This window comes from Chrysemys picta, chromosome 4 (genome assembly GCF_011386835.1).
Source record: "Chrysemys picta bellii isolate R12L10 chromosome 4, ASM1138683v2, whole genome shotgun sequence".
Taxonomy (NCBI): domain Eukaryota; kingdom Metazoa; phylum Chordata; order Testudines; family Emydidae; genus Chrysemys; species Chrysemys picta.
Window position 1 is genome coordinate 113,936,176 of NC_088794.1, and position 24,695 is coordinate 113,960,870.

At 48.4% G+C, this 24,695-nt stretch overlaps 1 protein-coding gene across 1 annotated transcript in view; it reads left to right on the forward strand.

Moving 5' to 3' along the window:
* IFT43 (intraflagellar transport 43) overlaps window positions 1-21,800 on the forward strand; it is a 52,678-nt gene extending 30,878 nt beyond the window's left edge. The window contains exons 6-9 of the mRNA XM_005301625.5: window positions 15,388-15,460; window positions 16,779-16,854; window positions 18,420-18,482; window positions 19,298-21,800. Of these exons, the coding sequence (XP_005301682.2) occupies window positions 15,388-15,460; window positions 16,779-16,854; window positions 18,420-18,482; window positions 19,298-19,417 (332 nt within the window). The 3' untranslated portion in view covers window positions 19,418-21,800. The remainder of the gene's footprint in view (window positions 1-15,387; window positions 15,461-16,778; window positions 16,855-18,419; window positions 18,483-19,297) is intronic.
* Window positions 21,801-24,695: the final 2,895 nt, after the last annotated feature.

Sequence of the window (24,695 nt, forward strand, 5' to 3'; positions counted from 1 at the left end):
TGTCCCCTGACTGCCCCCTGCTGAGAACCCCCTACCCTAACTGCCCCCCCCCAGGACCCTACGTGTCCCCTGACTGCCCTGACCCTTATCCACTCGCATGGGTGGCAGGGTTGTAGAAATTTTGGTGGTGCTCAGAACCCCCCACCCCACCTGCCTAAGGCTCTGGGAGGGGGGTTGGGTGGGGGGAGGAGGTCTGGGGTGCAGGTCCTGGGCTGGGGATTAGGGTGCAGGAGGGGTGCAGGTTCTGGGATAGAGTTTGGGTGCTGGGTGCAGGCTCCGGGCTGGGGCAGGGGGTGGGTGTGCAGGAGGGGGTGAGGGGTGCAGGCTCTGGGATGGATTTTGGGGGTGAGAGGCGGTGCAAAGGGAGGGGGTGCTGGCTTTGGGAGGAAGTTTGAGGGCAGGAGGGGGTGTGTGGGAAGGGGGAGGGGGATTGGGAGGGAGTTTGGGGATAGGAGGGGATGCAGGGGTGAGGGCTGTGGGTCTGGGGATGAGGGGTTCATGATGCAGGAGGGGGCTCAGGGATGGAGCAGAGGATTAGGGTGTGTGGGAATGAGGGCTGGGACTGGGGGGTTTGGGGTGTTGGAGAGGCTCAGGGCTAGGGTGGAAGGGCAGGGTAAGGGCAGCCTGTCTTCCCATTAGTGGATGGGGGACGCTAGGACCCGGGGGCAGCAGATAGCAGTTGCTGCTGGCTCTGGCAGTACACCCAGACAAGGGAGAGGCAGACAGGGACGGGGGGACCCACGGAGGGGGGGGACGTGCGGAGGGGGGGTGGCAGGTGGAGGCTGGGGACCCATCCAACACTCCCCCGCTCCCTAACTGCCCACCCCCACTCCCCTTACCATTCTGGCTCCACGTGGGTCGGTTTGTGTGTTACACAGGACTACAGACAGAGGGAGGGGGGAGCAGGGGAGGGCTCTGGCTGCTGGAGGCCAATGGGAGTGGGTCAATCGGCCTAGCCGCCCAATCAGCAGCCACACTCTGCATGGAAGGGAGGGAGGGAGAAAACCTCCCCGGACATTTTAACCATGTTACCAATTCCTCCCGGACGGCTATTTAGAGACGCAAAATCCGGACATGTCCGGGGAAATACGGACGGATGGTAACCCTAATCAAACTTCCAGTGGCTGAACTTTTTTACACTGTTTAATTAACCTGTAAAACTGAGGGCCACAAAATATCACAGAGTCTGAGTTTATGGAGTCAGGATTCACTAAGGGATCAGTGTCATGGAGCACAGCCCTCATTGCCAGACTGGCACGTCCTCCTGGTTGTGCTAGGAATTAGCTCGAGGCAGATGCTCATGTCTGCGATCTGTACACCAGCACTCTGTCTCTGCTCCCGGCTACAGTTCCCCTCTCAACTCCCAGAACTACAGCGTCGTCTTCTCAACTCAGCTCTCTGGCTAGGTCATCGTCTGTTTTTCCCTTTTCTGGGGGGCGTACCATCCAACAGTCCTGCCCCTTCCCCAGTGGCAAGGGGGGGAATCTGGGCCCTCCAACTACTCCAGGTCCCAACCCAGGGACCCTGTAAATAGCAGCCTTCTACTGCTCCTCTGTCAATGTTGCTGTATTTCCCTGGGACACTTCCCCATGGCCCCAGCACCTTCTTTGCCCTCACCTCAGGGCTCTCAGCTACTCAGTTCCAGGAGCCATGCTCTGCTCTGTCCAAGGTGTTTGCAATTCTCATAGCCCTCTGGGGACACAGTCCTTACTCCCTGGGCTCCCAGCAGTAACTGACCCTGCTCTGCCCTCCCTGTGCTCTTTTAATATGGGCCTGTGGGGCCCTGATTGTCTGTTCCTTGCAGGCTCTCTCCTATTGGCTGCTTCCCACAAAGCCTCCCTGGGGCTCTATTAACCCCTTCTCTGCCAGTGTGGGGCAGATGCCCCATCACAATCAGACTTTTAGATGGGTAATGAGAATATCCACAGTTACATTGGACAAGGTAAAAATATAAGGCTTATTCAGATCTTTCAGGGAGATGATGCATTGGATATGTGGCTACCAATCCTGGCACCTTTTAAGCCCTAGTAGCTACCTCCAGCATAGTCTTAGCTTTCCCCCTAGGAGACTTCCTGAGCTTTCTGAGTTTGAGTATCACTGAGGCTGAAAGTATTAGTTCCCCATGTGTTCAAATACCTGAGATCCCTCATTTTATTCGCTTGCCTCTGAGTATTTGAAGTTTCTTCGCAGACAGCAGAAACCTCCCTTGCCAAATATTTGCACCATGTGGCATCTGGTACTCAGATACCATGTGTGGTAGATACAGTATAAGAACTGAGATAGACTGGGCTCTGGAGATATGTCAAATCACAGTATAATATATCCAAAGCCAAACTGCAACTGACAGTCATTTTTGTCCTTTGGAAGCCAGCATCCAAGACTGTGTGTGGGTGAGAAAGAAAAAAAAGATCATGATATTCTGGCTAAGATTCCAACCCATACAGGTATCTGGTAGAACAATACAAGATGGAGTGGGTGGGACTATTTTAAACTCTGCACTGAAAACCTCTGAATTATCAATGCCCCAATATTTCTCCATCACTTTCCTACAGTCCTCCTTACGGAAGGAGATAAAGCATGGAAACGATATGTGAGAGGGCTCAGGGATCAGAGTCTCTCAGCAATTCCAGGGAAGGAAAGTGAATGATTAAAAGCAAAATCCCACCCCAAGTAAAATGACTATGTTGAATAAACAGTCGGGGAAAAATAAATAATACACAGTGTGAAAGTATGGAGCAGCACAGGTATCTAATATAGCCATGCACTGAATTGAGTTACTGTCCCAGACATATTGGGATACCTAATACAAACCTGTACTTTGGCTTGTGTCATTCAATACAGCATTATGGCTGGGTCTTTAAACACCCAAAAGTCAAAACATTGGCTTATGGTTCCCCAAGGAATGTGCTGTGGTCTTTTTATGCTGCATATGGTGTTGACTTGTTATACCTTAATGTGAATAGTTAGGGTTGCCTAATAATTGTTGCTGTCGAACCATATATTTGAATCTTTTGTCTTTAATGTATTAGAAATCTCAGCCATAAGGTTACATTAACATTATTTATCTCCTGTGCCACCTTTTCATTAAAATAAAAAACTGCAAACTTAGAAAAAGAACATTCTGTGTTCAACAACAATTTTGGTGTCTAGGCATATTTTACTTCTTATTCATACTGCAGCTGTGCCCAGAGACCCCAGGCAGGATCAGGGCCCCATTGCACTGGATGCCATAAACACACAATCTCTGCCACAAAGAATCTCCAATATGGCCTGGGGGAGTGGTGGTGGGGAGAAGGTGATACAATCAAATAGAAACATTTTGTATATTCAATAGGTTTTGTAATTATGTTGATGAAATAAATATGGACTTCCCCAACTGCCATTCCACCTAACTATGTAATGTTGAGAGATTTCTTATAGGTGTCATGGCTGAGTTTGATTCTTGAGGAGAGGTTTGAAATAGAAAATAGTAGCTTCACAGATTAGTTCTGGGTGGGCATACCATGTGTAAAAGGACTGAGTGGAAGGAGGCCAGAGACAGTAGTGGAAGGAAATGGATTGAATGGACATATCCGACTTCAGTGATTCCTTACAGTTACATAAAGAAAACAGACAGTGCAGTAGAAGAGTGAAACATTACCAGGAGAGAGAGCTTGTGGAAGATGGGGACAGGTCAGACATTGCAGCTCTGACACTGTTTTGGGGTATATACAGAACTGTGCTAACAATTCATTTTCTCTAAACTGTATTTCTCCAGCCATTTTCCAGGTCTCTCTTCCTCACAGACAACTGGTCTAGGACAAGTGAGACATGATAAAAAGGAGCCTTTTTTTGAGTTATTGGAGAGCCAAGAAATGTATCTGACAAAAAGCATCATTTTCCCACTCTAACTCCAAATTTGGGGAACTTTTCAAAAAAGTTAGTCACCTGAGAATAGTGGCAGTAACTCCCCAGCTGTAACTAGTGTCTCTGTGTACCAATGTTGGGGTTTTCTAAAGCAGTGTTTCTCAAAGACGGGTCCCTGGGATCTCTCTGACATAGTTTAGGAAGGCAACAAGCCAGTCCCTGGTATTCAAAAGGTTGAGAAACACTCTTCTAAAGCACCCACCACTGAATTATCTGAGCTCTTGTGCAATGCTCTGATATACAGCCCACACTGGCATATACACATATTTGTACATAAAGCGTGGTCTCAGTAAACAGGTACTGCTCCGTTGCTGGGTTGCAGAGTGTCTGCCTGAGCCCTGGCTTGTGGGGCTCTGATAGGAGAGCTCTGCCTCTCTGCACAATGGGAAACCTGTTTTAACAGGATTTAATACATTGACAACCTTAGGAATAATAAACCTTCACGAGCAACAAAAAAGTGTTTAATTCCTAAAGGACAGGCCTACTTGAGCCACTTTTGGCCAGGGGCGATTGGGGGCTTAATACTGTGTGTGTAGCAATCTGGGTGATCTGAGAGAGAGGAGTTTAAGGGTAATTGCTCAATTTTCTGTCCATGTCAACAGGGAAAATGGGCAGAAGTGGCTGAGCTCAGCGCAGCAGTGATGCCAGATGAGATGAGAGATGTGAGGCTGTCAGTGGAATTAGAAAAGAGCTATCTGCAGAGCACTGTCTTGTAAATGCCGGCTACTCTGTGCTGGGACTACTCAAGGGAGGAAAGGGTTATTATAAATAAATTCACAATGAAAGGGGCCCCTACCCCTGTGTACCCCTCCCCTGCGGGACAGGCATGGGCTCTATTTTTATCCTGCCTGGTATTTCGCTTGTTCACTTGGCGCTTTCTAAACAATGCAGCATCTGTCTGACGGATGCAGCAATCAAGTGGTCATCTCCTGGATTGGGCAGCTTTTGGGTACTGAATGCCCCTGCCTCTCCTTTCAGAGATGGCACCTCCCTCAACCGTGAACTTCTTTAGACCTTCAGCTGAGAGTCCCCTCTTTGTGCCTTCCCTGCCATGCCCCATCCTGCAATGTCTTCCCAGAAATGTCCCCTCAGTCCCACTTCATCCCTTGGAATTCCCTCCTGCTCTGCAGCTCCTCAGCCAGTGATGCAGCTTCAGCTCATTGACTGAGACTGCCGTCCCTATCCTCCTGGCCATGGCCCCCCACACATGCTCCCCCACTTCAGTAATGCCTCACTCTGGTAGCTCTGCTCCCTAAGAGGAGCGCAGCTTCTGGAACAGGGCCGCTGCTGGAGGAAGGGGACAATGTATGTGGTTTTGAATGTGGGAAAAGGTGGTATGTGATTTTGGAGCAGGTAGTGTGTGTGAACAAGAGAGCTGATGGAAATGAAGGGCTGACTGTACTGCACAGACAACCCCACACTGACCTGCAGAGGGAGAAGCTGCCAGGAGACAGTGATTAAATTAGTGCTGTCAAAGTGACACACATTTTCCCCCCTTCCGGGAAGCTTCCCCCTAGGAAGTGATGCTAAGTATGAGACTTCTGTATAAAGTGTCAAGCCTTTTCAAGGGCTTCTTACCCTTCTGGTGTGTGTGGGCAGCTCCTCTTCATTAGAACAGGAGGGGAGAACATTAAAAGATGAAAAGAAGGAAGTGCCATGGTCACGGAATCTTTCTGTCTCTGTAGAGCTGGGTGTCTGTCAGTCATGTGGTAGCAACCTAGAGCCAGGACTTCACAACAATACAGTAGTGATCTCTTCTCATTAGCAGCCTCTGAATAAAAGGAATACTGAATAAAATGCCTACAAGTGGTGTAGAGCAGACCTGGGACCACAGTGCAGACCAAGTGAGTTCTGTGCAGCAATCGTTAATGATAAAGTATCCTAGTTGCCTTCTTGGCTAGTTAATCTGTGTGGGGAAGGCAAGGAGATGGTAGGTTCCAATGTCATGTAAGTTCCAGGGAGATTTTGGTGGTGAAGAAGGTTGCAATGCCTGAGCATAGGCCAGAGTGGCGCAAGGGGGAAATTGAAAGATGTGGAGAGAAAGACCAGGGAAAGGGAGGAGCTAGAGGTGGGGAGATGTGGAGGGAGCTGTGTGGGGAGAACACTTACCATTGGTGAAATGGAGAGAGGAGCAGAACTGTGCCTGGCATGTAAGGAGCTGAGTGAGTGGGCTGAATGGGGAGTGATGGTCTGGGGCAGAGGGTGATGATTATGCTTGTATGTTGGTCTGTCCCACTGTGACATCATGTGTCCATGCACTTGCCAGTTGGATGGTTCTTGGAGGTGTAGGCATACAGCTCTGCAGGTGCACCTGAGTCTTGACCTGCTGCCCTTTGCTATTCCAGCCCTGGACTTCTGTTTAAGAAGGTCTCTACATCAGGCCAAACTCCATGTGGTGGTTTTGTGATGTGGATAAAAATTCTCCAGGGACGGGGGGAGTCCATTAGCATATGTGAGGCTAGTGATGGGCAGGCTCACAAACAGCTGCTGGCTTCAGATGGGAGATTGGTCAGGGCCAGCTTAACCTCACTTTGACAGCTGACATTACAAGCTGGAGTTACCTTGGTCTGGAGAAGCCTCTATCTTTTCAGTGGGAGTGGAAGGGGAGAGCAGAGTGTGTGTATCCCAAGGGATATGGTGAGAGCCCTGTTTTGAGTAATTTAAAACTGGACAAGGCAGTGAATAATACAGCTATTAGGGAACAATCCTGGCCTGTTTGGGGATGAACTTGATGGGTTCTGGTAAATCTCTTCCATCTCTAAATTCTGTAGTATGTTAGATACGTAGTCATATTGGGCTTATGATTGCTGAGTCCATAAGTGTAGTTGACGGACTAGGTTTACCTAAAAGACCCGTTAAGAAAAAGCTCTTGAAAGATGATTACAGAATTGAGACTCCATCATTTAAAACTGCCCGAGGCAAACTCCTTTGAACATTGCAGCAGTGGAGGGACAGAGAGAGAACCGCGTAGCCCTTGATTGTAGCGTCGTTCCCTCAGGACCCGTCCCCACTCCCCCCTCAGTTTCTCATCTGATATGAGAAAGCAGCAGTAAGACTCCTCATCTGTCTTATGAAAATCTGATTCGGAATGGCTGTGATCAAACCCAGCTGGCTGTCAGCAGTGGTGGCCTTGTGCGGAGGGAGGGAGGCTTCTGAGGAGTTTCTGGATGTGGAAATGTCACAGGTGCTGCCGATCAAAGAGGCATTTTTTTAATAAATATATATAAGAAAAAATAAAAAAAAAACTAAGGATTTAGCATAAAAGAAATGTAGTTTGTCTTGTTTTTCCAGCGTAACATGAAGAGGATGAAATAGAATCAGATACGCTTGCTCCCAAACATACTTCCACGGGACTGCTCTGAGAAGCCACTTTCCCTGTCACATTAATGCTCTAAAGCAAAATCACTCATCTCTAGCATTATTGAGGAGGGTTTTGTATTTCTGAACTCCCCCATCCCTCCCCCCCGTGCCTCATGCCCTTCTAGGCTGTGGCCCTGCCAGTGCCTTAATACCTTTTAGAAGGGAAAAAAAATGAGGGGGGATATGGAGAGAAGCCTTTAAAGGAGAAAAGTGGAAATCTCCAGGAACTGAGGCAGGCACAGAGTTTAGACAGGAGTGTCTGTAGGTTGGTAGCTGTTTCCTCCACAGAGATCGATCTTTGGCAGTTTGAGCCTCCCAGATCAGTGTCCTACTAATGCCAGCTGTACAGTAGCACAGTCTCAATCCTGGTCTCCAAGTTCCTGGTGCTTCTATTGCCAGTGACCAGTCTGGTTGTCCAAAGGTCATAGGTGCATAGATTATAAGGTCAGAAGGGAACATTAGATCATCTAGTCTGACCTCCTGTATAACACAGGCCATAGAATTTCACCCAGCTCCCCCTGTATTCAGTCCAGTAACTTGTCGGACACTGCCTTATTAACCCCTGTTCCACAACATCGTTGTAGCACTTCTGTCCTCTCCCTCAAGCATCCCAAGGAAGATGTGTGCAATGATGATTCCAAACTGGGAAGCTACTGTATGTCAGCAGCAACAAATGCCACAACCTGGTTACAGTGGTACAGACCTTTGCTGTTCTCTGGGGTTCTCATGGTTCAAGAGCCTGAGTGGCCACTCCATCTCCTATCCAGCCCTTTGTCTAGTTGATAATCACTTTGTAGCTTGGAAGGCTGAGAAAAAACAAAACCATTTGCTCTTGTTCTCCTCTAATATGGTTGTCTCTGTAAAGCTACTATTTGGCTTTTCAGTGTCAGGGAGCCACTGAGACCTTTCTATAACTTGGGGTTAGAAGGCCCCTTTATTATTGTGACTTGTCACAGCAGCTAGCCCATGTGGTGCCGCCATCACAGACTCACCATGGTTCTCAGGGAGATGGACTCTTGTGCTGTTTTTCCTTAGTTTCTTCTCTCAGCTTTCCGGAGCCACACCCCAGCAGTCATGGTAGCTACCTGATTCTCTTCAGCCCTCTGCTTTCATTCTCCCCACTGGCGACAGGCATGGCTCCTGATCAGCCATCAGATTGACAGCAGGTCAGGTACGATCCTGGGGAATGCATCCCAGTCAAATGGAGTGGCCAGGGGTCCAGAGAGCTATTCTTTGCCCTCTCTGCTTGCTTGCTGCTCTCACCTTCCAAGAGGCTTTGAGCTTGTTTGTGTGTTCAGTAGAAACTGCCTCTGCTCCTTGTGGGTTTTTTTTAAGCCTGTTGCTTTCCACTTATTTTTTTCTTCTTCTCCATTTTTTCCATTTAGAGGGGGAAAAAATATTTATCGGATTGAGATGCGCTAATTAAAGCCATTTTCTGGTATTTGGTTAATGGAGTGTTTGATGTCTCTCTGACAAGACCATGAAATGCACGGAGTGTCCACAGGGACGGAATTTGCTGAACACGGCGCTTTGTAAATGAGGGGACACAGTGTCGCAGCAGCTCATGAATATGAAACGCCCATGATGCTACCTCGGTGGACTTGGGAACACAGATGAATCCTGTCATGTGCTAAATGAGACCAATTTCTTTCACTTAACTTCATCTTCAATCAGACCTTCTTCCATTTGCCTGTTTAAAATTCCCCAAACGTGATGCAGAAGGTAAAAACATTCAGTAAAATAAAGTTTTGCAGCAGCAGAGAAATTATAATTATCCCTGGTTTAAGTTGCATGCTCATAAAATGTAAAATTAAGTTAGTTTCTGTCATTCTTTAAGTGAGGAGCCTGTAATTCTGCTGCACTGAGGATAAACCTGCTTTGAAGGGGTCAGCTCGCCTCCAAAGCTGCCACCCTCTGGGTAGCCTGCACTCTAATCTCAGTAGCAGCAAAGGTGTGCAGGGCATTGTGTGGTCATTGAAGATGCCTGCATCACTGCTGTACGGAGCTTCCACTCTGAACTGGCCATTGAAAATGTCATGTGATCAGGGGGAGAAAATCCTCATTAAGCATGAATGACAAGATTTTTAGTGTGACTCTCAGCACTTGGAGTTGTGACTCCAGAGAGAATGGTTGTGCAGCTCTAGGGGGCCTAAATTAAAAGGGGAGGGTTAGTGGCTGTAAAAGATTAACTTTACCTGAATCAGTCTTGGCACTGGACTGGCACCCAGGAGACAGGGCTTCCAATCCTAGCTCTGCCTGACCTGCTGTCTGGCCTTGGGCAAGCCACTTCTCTCTGAATTTGTGTTCCCCCATCCACTCTGTCTTGTCAATTTAGCCTGTAAACTCTTTGGAGCAGGGACTGCCTTACTGGGTGTTTGTACAGCACCTAGCACAATGAGGCCTTGGTCTCATTTGGGGCCTCTAGGTGCTGCTGTAATCCAAATAACAAGCAGGTGTGACTTGCATGTGGAGGAGGGAGCTGCAGCAGGAAAAGCAATTGCCAAGAGTGTGGAGGCTATAAGGTAAAGTGGGTTCTTACCCCTCTTAGCAGTTGCTTTTCCTGCTTCTACCTCTCCATCCATCTCCTCTGTAGATCAGTTACTTGTGTAAGAGGCAGAAAGGGAGATGGTTACAGGTACCCAGCCTGGACTACCACCATCACTAGTGTCTCTTGTTTGTTTATATCTTAAAAAGCACTGTCCCCTGCTAATCATTCAAGTACCCAGTCTGAGTAAGCATGTGTCCTCCTTCCCTTCTGACCTCCTACCACTTCTTCCTTACACCAACTTGCCTCACCATAACTTAGATGCAATGGTTTTTAGGGCATGGATTGTTTTTTATTCTTTGTGTGGCCACTGCCTAGCCCACTACAGCCCTGACTAGACTGGGGTCTTTGATGCTCTTGTCATAGAGATAATAATATACTGTCTTAGCCATTAACAAGACCATAGGCGCCAACTTCTCCTGGCGCTGGTTGGTGCTCGTGCCCCCCCGGCCCTGCCCGATTCCACCCCTGCCCTGCCCCCATTCCAACCCCTTCCCCAAAGTACTCACCCCAACTCCGCCCCCTCCCTGCCCCTATTGGACTCCTTCCCCAAATCCCCACTTCAGCCCGGCCTCTTCCCCGGAGCGCGCCGCATTCCCGCTCCTCCCCTCTCCCTCCCACAGCTTGTTACGCCACGAAACAGCTGTTTCACGGTGCAAGCGCTAGGAGGAGAAGCGGGGACGCGGTGCGCTCAGGGGAGGAGGCAGAAGTGAGCTGGGGTGGCGGGGCGGGGAGCTTGGCTGCTGGTTGGTGCAGAGCACCCACCAATTTTTCCCCTGGGGTGCTCCAGCCCCGGAGTCGGTGCCTATGAACAAGACCGCTACATTTGGTCTAGGAAATTATAACTTAGCTGTTAACTATCACTTGGGGTTTAGTGCCACAGCAGTTCTGGGTTTGATGAGCTTAGTTTGAATTGCCTCCAAGAGATAGCTCCCAGCTCCTTGGGAAACTTAAAATCAGACTAGATGTAGGTGTGGAGAATAGACCATAGGAAACAGTTCTGTATTGGCCAGCAGGGGGCTCAAATATTTATTTTCCATCTCTGCCTTGGTTGATTCCTGGGCTCGAGCTGGCATGGTCTGAGGAAGAGGATGCCAAGAGAAAGTGCTTTATGTTGCTATTTGATCCCCTTTAACCAAACTGGGGTCTGAAGAGGAGTCCCATCTAGGTTTCCTTAAGGTCACTCTGGGAGTATGAGGGGCCTTGAGTTGTTTTACCTGACTTACAGAAACCCATTACTTCTGTTTTCTGTCTGTAAAACATTACCCAACATACACCTCTTCCACTTCTCTTCCTCTGTCTTCACTGATTTTACCAGGAGGAAAACTGGGTGTATTTTAATTGGGGAGGAATGAGTGCTCCTTTAAGAGCTGGGTATACTCGGAACATTCTCTCCACGGTATCACAAAACTGATACCAGAGGAACTCTGGTGGAGGCTGTGGTTAAGGGTGGACCTGCATGAGTTACACTAAAGGGGCCCAGGGTCTAGTTGGGAGACCAATGCTAAGAGAAGGGAGGGAAGGGTGTGCTATAGGGGGAGGGAAATCCCCTGCTGGAGCAATTCCATGTGGGCTATAACATCGCTAGTGTGGTCTCCACCCAGCTGCAAAGACTTGTCTGCAATATTTTATTGAAATTGGCAGATGTTAGAGATGATCAGGAAACTGCCCTTCCTTCTAAAACATAGCTATGCATTGTGAATCTGTTTGTTTCCAGATTGTGGTGCCGTCCTTTGTTCTCTGCTTCATTTTACAATGTGCAGGCCCTTCAGCGGCATCATTGCAATGATGATGTTTGTGTGTTTGATAAGATGTTCCCAATTCCCATATGCACATGCTGGAATGCAATTCCCAGCTGCTCTTCAATGTGTATAGACGTTATGAAGCCATGTATGAGGCTCATATGCAAGGGCCCTGAATTCAGAGAGATTATAATGTGGACAGAAAATATTACAACAAGAATCCACATGGAAAAATCAAAGTTAATTGATTGGGTGGAAAAGATCTGAAATATAGACATTCTGTAAGAGGCAGGACACAGAGAATCAGGGATAGCTGAGAGAGACCAGGGTGATATGAGCAATACACTATCTGGGAGATTTGCAGCTGCTGAAATAAGGCCAATGTCGTTTCTGGCTGTGTGCACATGGGTACTGCATTGTAGGGCAGAGAGGACATAGTCCTGCAAAGATTTACTTACATGCTTAACTTAACATGTGAGTAGTTTCATTTAAGTCAATGTGAATGCTTAACGTTAGCATGTGTTTGCACCCCGTGGCTGTGCTGTGATTGCTACTAGAATATTGCAATAACTTCTCAGCAGAGTGTTACCAGAAAGATACTGGAAAAAACTTTAATAAGAGCTGAGAAGAGCAACAAAAATGATCAGGAGGGTGGATGGCTTGAGTAAAAAAGATGCTTGGCTAACTGATGGCAAAGGAAACACTGTGATGGTTTACAAATATGCAAAGAGTGTGAACAAAAAGAAGGGAGCAGAATTATTTAGAGTGGCACAACAGGGATGGGACAGGAGAGGAAGAAATTACAAGTAGTGGGTTGAAATTTAAAAAAGAAATTTTATACTGAATAACATTTAAATCTTCTTGCAAGTGAGATCTGTTAGCCTGGGAGCTGGGGATGCCCCATAGCATGGAATGTTCCCTAATCCATACAATCACTCTCCAGGCCCTTGACCAGTCCTGCTTTTAAATGACTCCAGCCATGGGAATCTCACATCTTCTGATGCGCAGTTAGTCCCCTTATTTTGTTGACTCACAGGCAAAATGGACTGTCTTTTCTTTGCTCAGCTTCATCTCCTTACTTGTAAGATAATCCCCTCAAATCAGCCTACACAATCTCTCTTCTCCCTACACTTTGCCCCTTATCCACAATGACTCTGTTCCGCCCCCCCCCCAGCTATCACTGAGCTGAGCCCCTCATACTCTAAGTCAGTCACTCCATCAGCTGAATCACTTTTGTTCTTTTGTCCCGTCATTGCACTTTGCCAGCAGCTGGGAGCCCCTGCTGAGAAGAATCAGTGCGATGGCAGCTTCCCCTGTGAGAGCGGTCAGGGCTCCGCAGCGAGCAGAACAGCGACAGGCCATTGACTCAATGCTATGGAATCGCCAGCCCTTGCCTTCCTCTGTCTCAGGGATAGATCAGGCCAAGTCGCTGCAGTTTCCCTGCAAAGGTCTTTATGAAGTTTGCTGTAGCCTGAAAGCTGCTCCATAGGCACCTGTTTGTTGGGCGGTTGGGGAGCTGGATGGCACGGCTCTGCTGAGATCGTCCAAGCTGTCACTGCCTCTCGCCTTGGCCTGCCTCTCGCTGTAGCCTCTATCCCTTTCAGCAGGCAGCCAATTAGAGAGAAATCCCACTGTGTGGCTAGCTCCAAACAGCCACCTCGCCAAGGTTCTGGGCTGACCCAGGCTCTGCTGCAGATGGGCCAGCGCTGCCTCTTCTGGCCAGGGATGGGGGGAAGGGGAACTGAGGGAGCCTGTGGAGATGCGGAGTGGACATGAGGCAGGAGCAATGCCATTTGGAGCTGTGGGAGGCTGCACAGCACTGACAGGAGGCAGGAGGAGGAAGCTGCTCAGGAAGGCCCTGTCTTGAGCCCCAAACTCTTCAGGTGGGGCTGTCTCTCCAGCTCCTGAATATTTATCTCAGCCTGGGCTGCAAACAGGGTAGAGCCAGAAGCAGCCAACTGCTGAGTTCCAACAATATAATAGCAGTGCTACAGATGGAGCCAGGAGCAGCCTGATTGCTCCAGCCCCCGGGATGCCTGCTTCATTCAGATACCAACTGGGTGAAGAATCTCCAGAGAGCTGAGCCATGCAGCTCCCCTGCCGCCTAAGAAACCGGGGCCCCTGGAGCAGCCTTCTGGCAAACCTTAGGCCTTTAAAGGGACACTACACTAAAGCCTGGTCTACACTACCGCAGTAAATCGATCTAACTTACGCAACTTCAGTTACATGAATAACGTAACTGAAGTTGACATAGTTAGATCCACTTACCGCGGTGGCTATACTGCGCTGTGTCGAGGGGAGACACTCTCCCGTTGACTTTCTTTTTGCTTCTCGGGGACGTGGAGTACACTTCTCTCTCCCTCCTTCCTTTCTCCTCTCCCTTCCCTCCCAGCTGAAGTAGCTGTGACCCTAGTCCAAGGAGTGGGCTGGAGACTGACCCATAGCCTAGGCCAGCTACAGCAGACTAACATTCAAAATCATAAATAGGTTCCAACTCACTTTGTCTGCCAGGTCACCTTGGGATTATTTCCTACCTGAGTTTATATAAAGCTAGGTGAACACTGCAGTGGAATATCTACAACAGGAAGTTTTCCATGCTCTTCAACCTGACCTCCTGTCCTCTTCCCCATTTCGCCTCCAGCAGTGCAGTCTAGGTGTGGTCAGTGCTGGAGCACTTCAGTGAGGTTCAGACCTCATGCTCTGTCTTGTCTGGATTGTGGGCTCCTCGGAGCAGGAAGGGTCTGGTACAGGGCTAAACCTACTGATAGCCCTTAACTAACTACTGTTGGCTGGGCATCTGGCAACTCTGGTATACTTTGCTCTCTGTTCAAATTATTTTGGGCTGAGTGCATCTCTCTACCAGATTGGGGAGTGCATCTCATGGCTGGACCTGCAGCAGGATGCACCATCGTCACTGGCATCCTGGGCTACAACCAAACAAAACTTTGTCCACCTGTGGCTTCGCTGTCATGTCCTTGCCCTTGCTGGGCGGGAGAGCCCCTCCTGATGAAATAGAGAGACTGCATCCAACATGCTGACCAGCTTCCTTTGCAAATGGGAGATGGGATCTGAGGAGAGAGGGTACTGAAAATACTCAAGAGAAGAACAGAGAAACCCAGGGAAGAGCCTGAAAGTGGATACAGATGAAGGGTTAATTGCTTCTGAGAGAGAAAGGGACAAATGCCAGAAAAGTCAAGCTCCAGGGATCAGAATGAGATTTGCAGCTGCAGCGTGAGAGACATCCAGAGAATTGTGCCCTTTGGGAGGGGGAATCTGTTGTGAAACTTCTTTATTTTTGGCATTTGGGGTTTCATTAAACATTTCCCCCCTTAATTTAAATGACAGTTTTCTGAGGGAAATCTGATATTTTTCATCTCTAATAAAATGTGAACCTGAGCTGGACAAATAGTGATTCTTGTGTGAAGGGAATTCTTTCCCTGCCTATGGGATGATGGCAAGCATGTGGCAGGTCCGTGTTTGAGGCTTGCAGCAGCCAGCCAGAATTCAAACCTCATAAGGTTCAAGGTTATTCCAAATGGAGAATCCATGACTGTTGAGCAAGTCCTAATGCAGCACAAATTTTCTTCCCTCTTTGGATTTATTTTGCCTCCAGGTTTCAAAGTTTTATTGGCTTGTTTTATTATTAAACTACAGTATATGCTTTTTTAATCATTGCAAATAACCTGCCATTGTTTTGCTGTCATGAGGGCTGTGAATGCGTTCACACCCCGGGTAGCATGGGAGGGTGGGACTTCTGACTTCTCTCTCTCCCAAGTGGGAAGAAAGCTCAGTATTCCGTCGTCTTCATGCTGCTTCTGCCTCTTCCTGTTGCAGATATTCCTGTGATCCCGGACTTGGAGGAAGTACAGGAAGAAGATCTCGCTATGCAAGTGGCGGCTCCACCCAGGTAACATCACAGCCACATGATCACAAGTCTAGAGTCACTGCCCACTGCTGGGAATCAGCGGTGAGAAATGGCTGCTGAAATTAAATCCTGCATTACCTTGTGTTCTGCAGAGATCAGTGGTTGTCCCATTCAGTAGGATTTGATGCCATGCATTATGATAGTGAGTCTCCAGGATAGTAGAGTTCCCTTGTGTTGTTTCCAAATACAAAGAGAAAGTAATTACAGCATATTCTATATACATACAAAAATATATCAAAAGAACATGATTGAGCTTGCAAACTGAAACCTTCAAAAATTAGGAAATGCCCAATTTAAGGTTGCCTGTGCAACGTTAACACTGCCTTTTTGTGCATATGTATTATCACATACTCTTTACTTACATGATCATAAATTGTTTCCCCCCATATGATGTCTGCCTCATTCAAGTGCCTAGTTAATTTGTATAGTACAAATCCTATTGGTTAAAAGTGCTAGTCAAAGTAGTTCTGGATTTATCTCAAAGGTGACTAGCAAAGGGAAAAAAATAAAATGAAAAAAAAATGGTTAATCTTAGAAATATCAGGGAAGGGCAAGTCTGCTCTTTCCTGTTTTGTTGGAGTGATTTCTTGGATCATATGGATTGGGTGCTTTTGTGGCCCTTCATTGTACAGAAAGGGTGCCTGAATCCTGAACAAAGATGTTTTTTCTCCCAAATGTTTATTGGGCATTGAAATTAAATAGCTGTTATCAAAACCAAATTAAAAACACTTTTAACAGTTTGACTAAAAATCACTTTGTTTCTCAATCAGATTTTACTTCATTGTTTTCTATCATGTTATGATCATATCAGTTCTCTGAACATCCATGGAGTCTTTGGATATGTTACTAGCTTTTTCTTATAACTATGACTTTAAAGCAGCCATGAAAACTCAGAGACCCCAGTATGCTGGAAGCTGCATGGTAGGGCTGGTTAGGAGCCAGGAGGTAGAACAATCAGACAGCTTTTCTCCTAAACAGCTAATCCAATTTTTGCTGTTAGGCTTCCTACAAATACAGCATCTACTGCTCACAGGATGGCAGGTTCTGGGGCTTCCCTCACATTCATGGTACATTAAATAATAATAATCCATGTCTAAATCATTGTTCTATCTGGTATGGAAACAGCACTCAAGAGGCTTGTGCCCAGATTCCTCTCCACCCATGTATTTATTTTCTCTTGGAGACATGGACACTGAAGCTGGATGCTCCCAGACTCCCATTCATGTGCCACTGCTCCCTAGAGGAGCACGAGCTGTTCCCACACTTAGCTAGTTTTGTTTCTTGCCCCTCCTTCTTGCAGTATCCAGGTGAACAGAGTGCTGACCTTCCGTGACCTGGACAATGACCTCATGAAGTATGCTGCCTTCCAAACCCTGGTGAGTGGGTGCCCTTATGTAGTGGCCAGCATAACCCCCTCTGCACCTCCCTCATGTCGTCCTCCAGAAAAACAGATACTTGGGTCCAGCTGATACCTAACACAACCCCTGTCCCCCAAGGTTTCAAGGACCTGTTCCCCTCTGTTATGGGGCCCTAATGTATATGGGAACACTAAGTGAACAGTGCCCATTGCTCTGGTGGGGCGCCCACAGTGCTCACTGCTCTGGTGGGGCCTCTGATACTGGATATAAACATCTCCCTGGCACCTTTGCTTGGCATCCACTTGGAAATCTTACTCCGATGGCCATTTATTTACATAGTCAGAACATCCTTGAGTTTTCCCTCAAGTTTTCTGTTGGTCCAATAAAAGATATTGCTTCACCCACCTTGTGTCTCTAACATCCTGGGACCAACACGGCTCCAGCAACACTACATATATCCCTAGAACACATTTCCTACCCATGTTTTACCATGCTCTGCCCCTTTCCCTGGTCCTGGGACACACACAGCATTGCTCTTTCCCCTGGCATCCAGCACTGCTCCTTCTCCCTCAGCCAGGGTCATCCATGGTGCTGCCCTTTCTTGTGGTGCCTGAGGCACATGCAACCCTGCCCCCGGTGTCTGGGCTGCTGGCTCTGGGTATAGGAGTTCTTCATGCTGCTGTAGCCCAAAGAGCCATTTTCAAGCAGGAAGGAAGTTTCCAAAGCTGTTCCTGAGAGGCACAAACCCAAATGATGACAGGCCTTGATTTCCTGTCTCCTTGGGGACTGCCATATTGCCAACCCTAAGAATTCAAAATCATGAGTCAGGACCCCAAAATCATGAGGTTTTTTTAATTGACGTTGTTTTTGGTCTGGCTGCTGGTTTTTGAGCTCCCCCTTCTTGCCCTGCACTGTTTGTGTGACACAGACACAAAATGTGTACACATAGAAGTGCAGGCCCTGACTCCCTTGTGCATCTGCTGGGCAATACTCCCCTCTCGTTCCCTCCATCTACACTCACTGGTTCACACAGCCCCTTCCCTGTGTCCCAGCAGCCTCCCCTGGCTGGTGCCGTAGCTGGCACCTGTCTCCAGTCAGCAGCGGAGGGAGCTTCCCCACACTCTTAATTTAATTTAACTCTCCTGGGCTGCAGTGGAGGGTGGCGGGATGTTTTGTTTTTTTCTGGACTCTGCCCCACTCAGAGCTCACGGGATCCCAGGGAGGTGCAGGCAGCTTTTATGGGATGGCTGCAGGCCAGCTCCCTATAGTGGCTGAAGGGGGAAACTGCAGCCAGCTCAGGTAAAATTCCTGCACCCCCAATTCAGCCAGAAATCACAGCAGTTGCGATTGCACTATGAGTGTTGCAACACTGGATTGGTCTCACGTGCTCCTTCCCCTCCCTCTGAGCTGCCCACATCCAGTCGCCACCTGCTAATCCTGTCCCATAAGAAGCCATTGGTCCCCAAAGAGGCAAGAATGCAGCTGTGTCACCAGCAACATCCTGTTCCTGGCTAAAGTGCGGGATCCCTTTTCTCTGTGCCTGGTCTGTTGGAGTACGTCTGTGACCTGCTTTGTGTTCACAGGATGGAGAGATTGACCTGAAGCTTCTCACCAAGGTTCTGGCCCCAGAACAGGAAGTACGAGAGGTGAGCCTGTCCTGAGGCAGAAACTAGTAGAGCTGTTCGCATGGACCTGCAAGTCCCTCAGTCAGTACATGATACCCATGGCCTTATTAATGGGGGGAGGGGGAATGGGACAGACTTTTCTCAGTTGGATAAAGTCTGAAGGGATTTGGATTTCAGAGGTTTCCGGGGCCCAGAATGTGATACGTTTAGTGTGCCAGAGCTTGTGGCGCTGCTTCCAACTGTGCCCTCCCTTGCAAAATAGCTGACAAAGGAATTATTGGGGACTGTCTCTGACTGGGGACTGGAGCTCCTGACACACTCACCATTCTAATAAATTCTGCCTCTAAGAGCCACCACCAGCTCCAGCTCCATTGAGAGGCAAAGGCAGACAGGGGAATAGGGAGAACCCAAGTCTGGAACAACAGGTCAGGACAGAGGAGCACCAGCGGAACTGGGGGGAGTCCAGGACTGGAATAGCAGGGTTTCTGCAGGTTAGGACAGAGCTGAATTGGCAGAGTTGTGTAGGGGTGGAGATTTCACAGATCCTCCCTGCACTGTGCCTGGTTCAATCTATAACTTGCTATTTTAGTGAATTTTAAAAAGACAACCCGATCTGTCAAAATCCATAAATTGTGGCAGGGATTCAAACTGCCTTTTTCTTGGGATTTCTAGTGCTCCTAATGGAATCTAGGGCCCTGCCCTAATTCCCCCTCTGTGCGCAGAGTGGTAGCTCTCTGAGCCTGTTACAGCTTCTCTCTAGGGCTGCTCGCCTGACCGTTTAGCAACATTCAGAGACCTGTAGCAATTCAGTATTTTTCTTTCTTTCCTCTTGGTAGGAGGACGTCTTCTGGGACTGGGACCATCTCTACATGGAGGTGTCTTCAGAACTCGTGACTGAGTGGGACGTGGGACAGTCTGAGAGAGATGAGCCCTTGGGTCAGTCCAAGAATATCTGAGCTCTGGTCAGCTCAGCACACAGGCTCAGACAGCTGCAAATACTTAGCACTAGTTGTGTTTTTTTTAATCAACTCTTGTATTTGAGAAAATATTCCAGATCTGAAAGTAAAGGAGGTGGGAGGTGGGAGCATGATAGGAAAGTGGGCTTGACTCCCAGGTATTTTATAACAAGAATATTTATTTGTTCTCAAAATGCCACACTGAATAATTTCAAATACAAAAAAGCATTTGTTTAAACAATCGCTTCCATTTCGCTAGCTCTTCATCCCAAGATGTTTTACAAGTTACTGTAGGGATCTTGTCTGCTGCTGCAGCACTGCACCCTGTTCTGGGGTGGAAACATGGCAGCTGTTTAACAGCCACACTGGACAACAGGGTAGGACAGGAAATGAAGAAGAACATGGCTTCCTATTGAGGCTGCAAAGGGAGTTTAGGTTGAATTTGCCCAGGACTCTGAGGTTACCATCCTTCTCTCACAACGGATGCCACAAGTGGTCCAGACCGCAGTTTTATATCCCATCCAGAGGTAATACCTCCAGCAACCCACTGTCCTATAGCCCTGTGCTTGGAATAATAGCTCTTTATTGAGTCAGAGGGAAGAGCACCACCTACTAAACTGTCAGCATTACTTCTTGCAGCACCTGCTTTTTCCCCCTGTGGTCTCCCAGGGCTAACCCTGCTTAGTTTGTCAACACAGAGGAACCCATAGCCTGAGCTGAGATGGCTTAAGGTGATAGGTAGCTTGTAAAGCAAATGCTGTTTATACCACACATTTGAAAGTGCCAGGCCTGCTGCTGTGATACATACACCCTGCTCGTATCAGTGGTCATTGTTGCAGGGAGCTAGTTACCCTCTAAAGCTTTGTGCTGCTGGAGCTTTTGACTGTGATCTCTCCCATGTGGAGCAATTGTAAACACTCTTCTGTGTGGTGCAGATGGCTGGGGGAGGACGATGCTGCTGGCTTTGTTAGCAGGCTTTGTGCTTGGTTGGTATATCTTCATTGTGCTCTGTTCTTACCACTGTGCTAAGAGCACAACAGGTCCAGTTACCCCTCTGAATACAGCACATGCTAAATCAGAACATCGGGACCCACTGAGAGATGATGCTGAAGGCAAAAGAGAAGCAGGATTGAGCCCTGCACCGTGGCCTTAGGGACGAAGGGCATGGTATCATCTTGGACAATGGTGCTACTGCACCATGGGCTTGGGGTGGGAACAGCAGAATGGCTGATTCCTGAAAAATGAAGCTTGGATAAATGCTTCACTGGGCAAAGAGTCTTTTTCCAGCTCTCTGTGGTGGTTGCAATAAAATGGATCCTCAGAAACCTTGAGGCTGCAAAACTCTTCACATGCGTAATCAGAGAGACCCCCATACACATCCTGATGGTGATTCCAGTGGGTGGAGGAGCCATGGGGCTTTAGGAAACTGAAGTATTAATCTACATAGAAATTGCTCCCCTTGCACTGCTGGCACACACACAACTGCAATATCCACCCACCCTCAGGCTTTGAGGCTAGCTTCCAGAATCTCTGGGCTTTTGACCATGGGCAACACAGGTGACCTTACTGTGAAAGCGACAGTGAGTAGAAAAGAGAGCTGCTTAGGCTGTGAAGATGACAGCAGTGCCCTTGCCCCTTCTCACAGACTCACTCAAACTCAGGGAGATCTTAATTTTTTTAATCAAGAAGTCCCCCAAATGCCTTAGGGTGGGGGAAGGGAGAGAGATTGGGAGTGCCTATATGCACACAACAGGCAAGTGTTTGGAGGATGAGGCCAAACTCTTTGCTGGAGTGGAGAAGCCTGTTTTATATGACTGTTCCTCATTGAGACTTCCCAGCTGTACCACCTTCTCTCTCTGTCTTTCAATGAGGTCCACACAGGCTCGTTGGCCAGAGAGAACACAGGGTGCTTCCCACATCCCACTGGAAAACTTTGCATTAAAATTCAGCAAAACAAAGCAGCTCAGAAGATCAGATATATACCTTAGAAGGTGAAGGGGGGGGAAGACCTGCTTCCCTCCCCCAGAGATCTACACACAGAGAAGAGTTTCTTTCCTTTTAATTATAAAATGTAGGACTTACTGGTGTTGGGATCCTCTCTCCTGTCCAAGCGTACACCACTCCTCTGGTGAGCTGATAGCCCACTGCTGCTATCTGCCATCCCTGGATCCCAGCATCTCTGAAACCTGAAGGACATGTATCTATACCTCAGCCCTGAGAATGAAAGGGGAAGGTTCTGTAGCCTCCGGAATGGACTCAACGCAGGCCTCCCAGTGCCCTTCACGGAGGTATGTGGCTCTGCAACATGCAGGCTGCTGTACTCCCCTAAGTTGTCCCCCTGTATCTCCAACCCTAAACTGTTAAAGCAGAAAAACAACCCAAATTGAAAGAGAAAAATGATGAAGGCGGGAGGGGAGAACAAGCACTGCAAGGGAGTGGATATGCTGTGGTGCTGATACCTTCCACAGCTGGAAGACTGGGCCTCAGATCTTCAGACACTGTCACAAAGAACTGTGGGTCTCTCCTCCTAGCAGTTTGTTGTCCACATCACAAAACCACTCCACAGTTTGTGATGGTTGGAGTAGCTAAAATTGCCCCAAGACTAGGGCACATAGGCAGGAAGAACTGTGAATCTGAATAACCTGATCGCATGGGGTGAAGCTAGGCCTGCAATATTAGGGTATTATGCTTCGGGTGGGGGAGGGCGGATGGGATCAACATCACAAGGACCTGCAAGGATTTCTGGGGATTTTGTGCTTCTGCCATATGCAAGGGCTTGAAGCAGCTGCCCAGCAGGCACAAGTCTGGGTTGCTTGGTGCAGAGGTTTTTCCTCTCTTGTACCCTCCCACGACAGGGGGGCACTCCCCTGACTTCAGAGTGAGAGACAGAAAGTTGCACCCAAAGCCGCATCCCTCGTGCGGTTCCCATGTTGAGTGACTGAGGATAAGCCTTTCATTTTGCTGACTATGTTGTTCCTGTGTAATATGGACTCTGCACTCACTTGGTGCAGGCCTCATTTAGGTGGGGGGGAGGAACATCTCCCTCCCAGGCTGAAGGCTGGGTGGGAGAGCCAGTGCTATGTTTTTTTCTCATAATGTTCAGCCTCCAGTACTTAGTGAGGGCTGCGGTGCAGACTCCTTGAGGTTGCTCTGATCTTTCTCGGCTGGCAGCATCCTGCTTGCCAGTTCAACTCCAAGGCCAAAAAATGGGGAGCTCAGCTGGGCTGTGAGGAGCTGACAGGCCTCCAGCGAAGAGCCAGGCCTGAGAAGATTTCAGGTGGGGAGGAGAGGAGCTGGGGAGACACTGGCTAAAGGGGGACCCTGAGAGGAAGCATTGGAGAGCTCTGGAGAGTATGGGTGGTCTGGGTAAGGAGGTTTGGGAACAGGGAAAAGAAAAGGTCCCTCTGGAAGGGGGGAGGAGAGGATGGGGAGGAGACTCAGGGCATTTCAAAGAAGGTTAGAGGAAGGGAGCCTTTGAGGGGGGAGTTTCTGGGGGGTCTGGAGAGGGTCCGGGGAGACTGGGTTACTTGGGTGAGGGAGAGAGTGAGGCAGGACTGGGCTGGGGATGAGAGCAGCTGGAGAGAGCCTGGAGAAAGGAAAGGCAGGCCAGAAGCGAGGTGGGGGAGGGAGGTTTGGAGGCCAGGTGGGAAAGCGAGGGATGGGAGGAGGGTGACGTGGGGGAGAGATGGGAGTTTGGAGGACAGGGAGGGTCTCACTGGAGAGGTAGGAAAGAAGGGGAGGGAGGAGCGTGTGAAGGGAAAGAATGAAGGGGTTTACGGGAAAGGAGCACAGAGGTGTTTGGAGTCAGAGCGGGGAATTCAGAAGTGTGCTGTGGCCACTTTATGCCAGCAGAGCTGTGTGCACCAGCCTGAGGTTGGCCCTGTGGAATTCCCTCAGGGGAGGGAGCCTCCCTGGGAGGTACAGAGCTGTCTGCCCCCTCACCAGAGCCTCTGACACAGGCATTCTGGAGTTAGAGGGGTGGCCAGGGCCATCCTATGCCCTGGCTATTCCCTGGCTGCTGACTGGCCCATAGGAGTTCTGGATAGCTGGGTACAGTTTTACTCTACAGCATGTTTGAAAAGTCATAGATTCACATATCTTAAGGCAAGAAGAGACAACCATGATCATTGACTGCCTGTGTAATACAGGCCTGCTGGAGCCCAGTGATGAGTGGTTGAGCTAGAGCATGTCTTGTACAATGTCTTGTACAAAGACTCCTTGTGTTGGAGAACCTACCACATCCTTAGGTAAGTTATTCCAATGGTTAATTATCCACAATGTTACTAATTTTTGCTTTATTTCACATCTGAATTTTTCTAGCTTCAACCTCCAACCATTGGGTTTTGTTATGCCTTTGTCTATCTGAGTAAAAGCATGTCCAATATCCTCTCCCTGTTTTAGATATTTATAGAGTATAGGCTGTGATCAAGTTGTCCTTCTACCCTTCTTCAGTGAGCCAAATAGATTGAGCCCTGTTTTCATACCCCTCCGATTCCCTTCCGGAGTTGGGAAAGGAAGCTGGGATTGTCTGACTGCAGTCCTTCAGTCAGCATGTTGTTCCTGTCTTTCACAATCCTATTTTGGTTGCATTGCAACACCTGAAATGTGACTGAGAACTGCTGCTTCTCCTTTCACAGGGGCGGTGCTGTCATAGGATGAACTGCTCATTACTGTATTAGACAAGTGGAAACAATGCAGTGTGTTTGCAGGCCAGGGCTGGCCAGTTCTTGGCTGGACTGGAATGTACCCAGGTATGCTGGCTGGGACAGAGCTTCATTGTGAGCTCTGATTTGTAAAACGCTCTGTGGAAAGTATCTAACCGTGTTGAAAAGTCCGGAGCAAAATGTTCTTTGTAACTGATCTGGGTGACACCATAGTTCAGCCTCAGGTGATTTCTATTTCCACTAGAGTTGAGTCCACTTCTCAGAAGCATCGGCCTAACCTACACCAGTGAGATAGAATCAGTGCCACAGATTGATGCTTAACTGAGGACACTGCAGTTGTTCTGGTAGAATAGAGCAATAATAGTTCTCTGCATTCTTCTAGCAGCTTCCCTCCAAGGAACTCAACACGCTTCATGCACATGGATGAATACAGTTGCCCAACTTTCTCAGGAGGTAGGACAGTATTGCTATCCCCATTTTACAAATGAAGAAACTGAGGCACAGAAAGGGGAAATGACATGCCCAAGGTCACACAATGACATGGTGGCAGAATTGGGATTAGAACCCAGGGTCCCTAGCTCTAAGATGGAGACTGCACACCCTCTCAGAGCTGA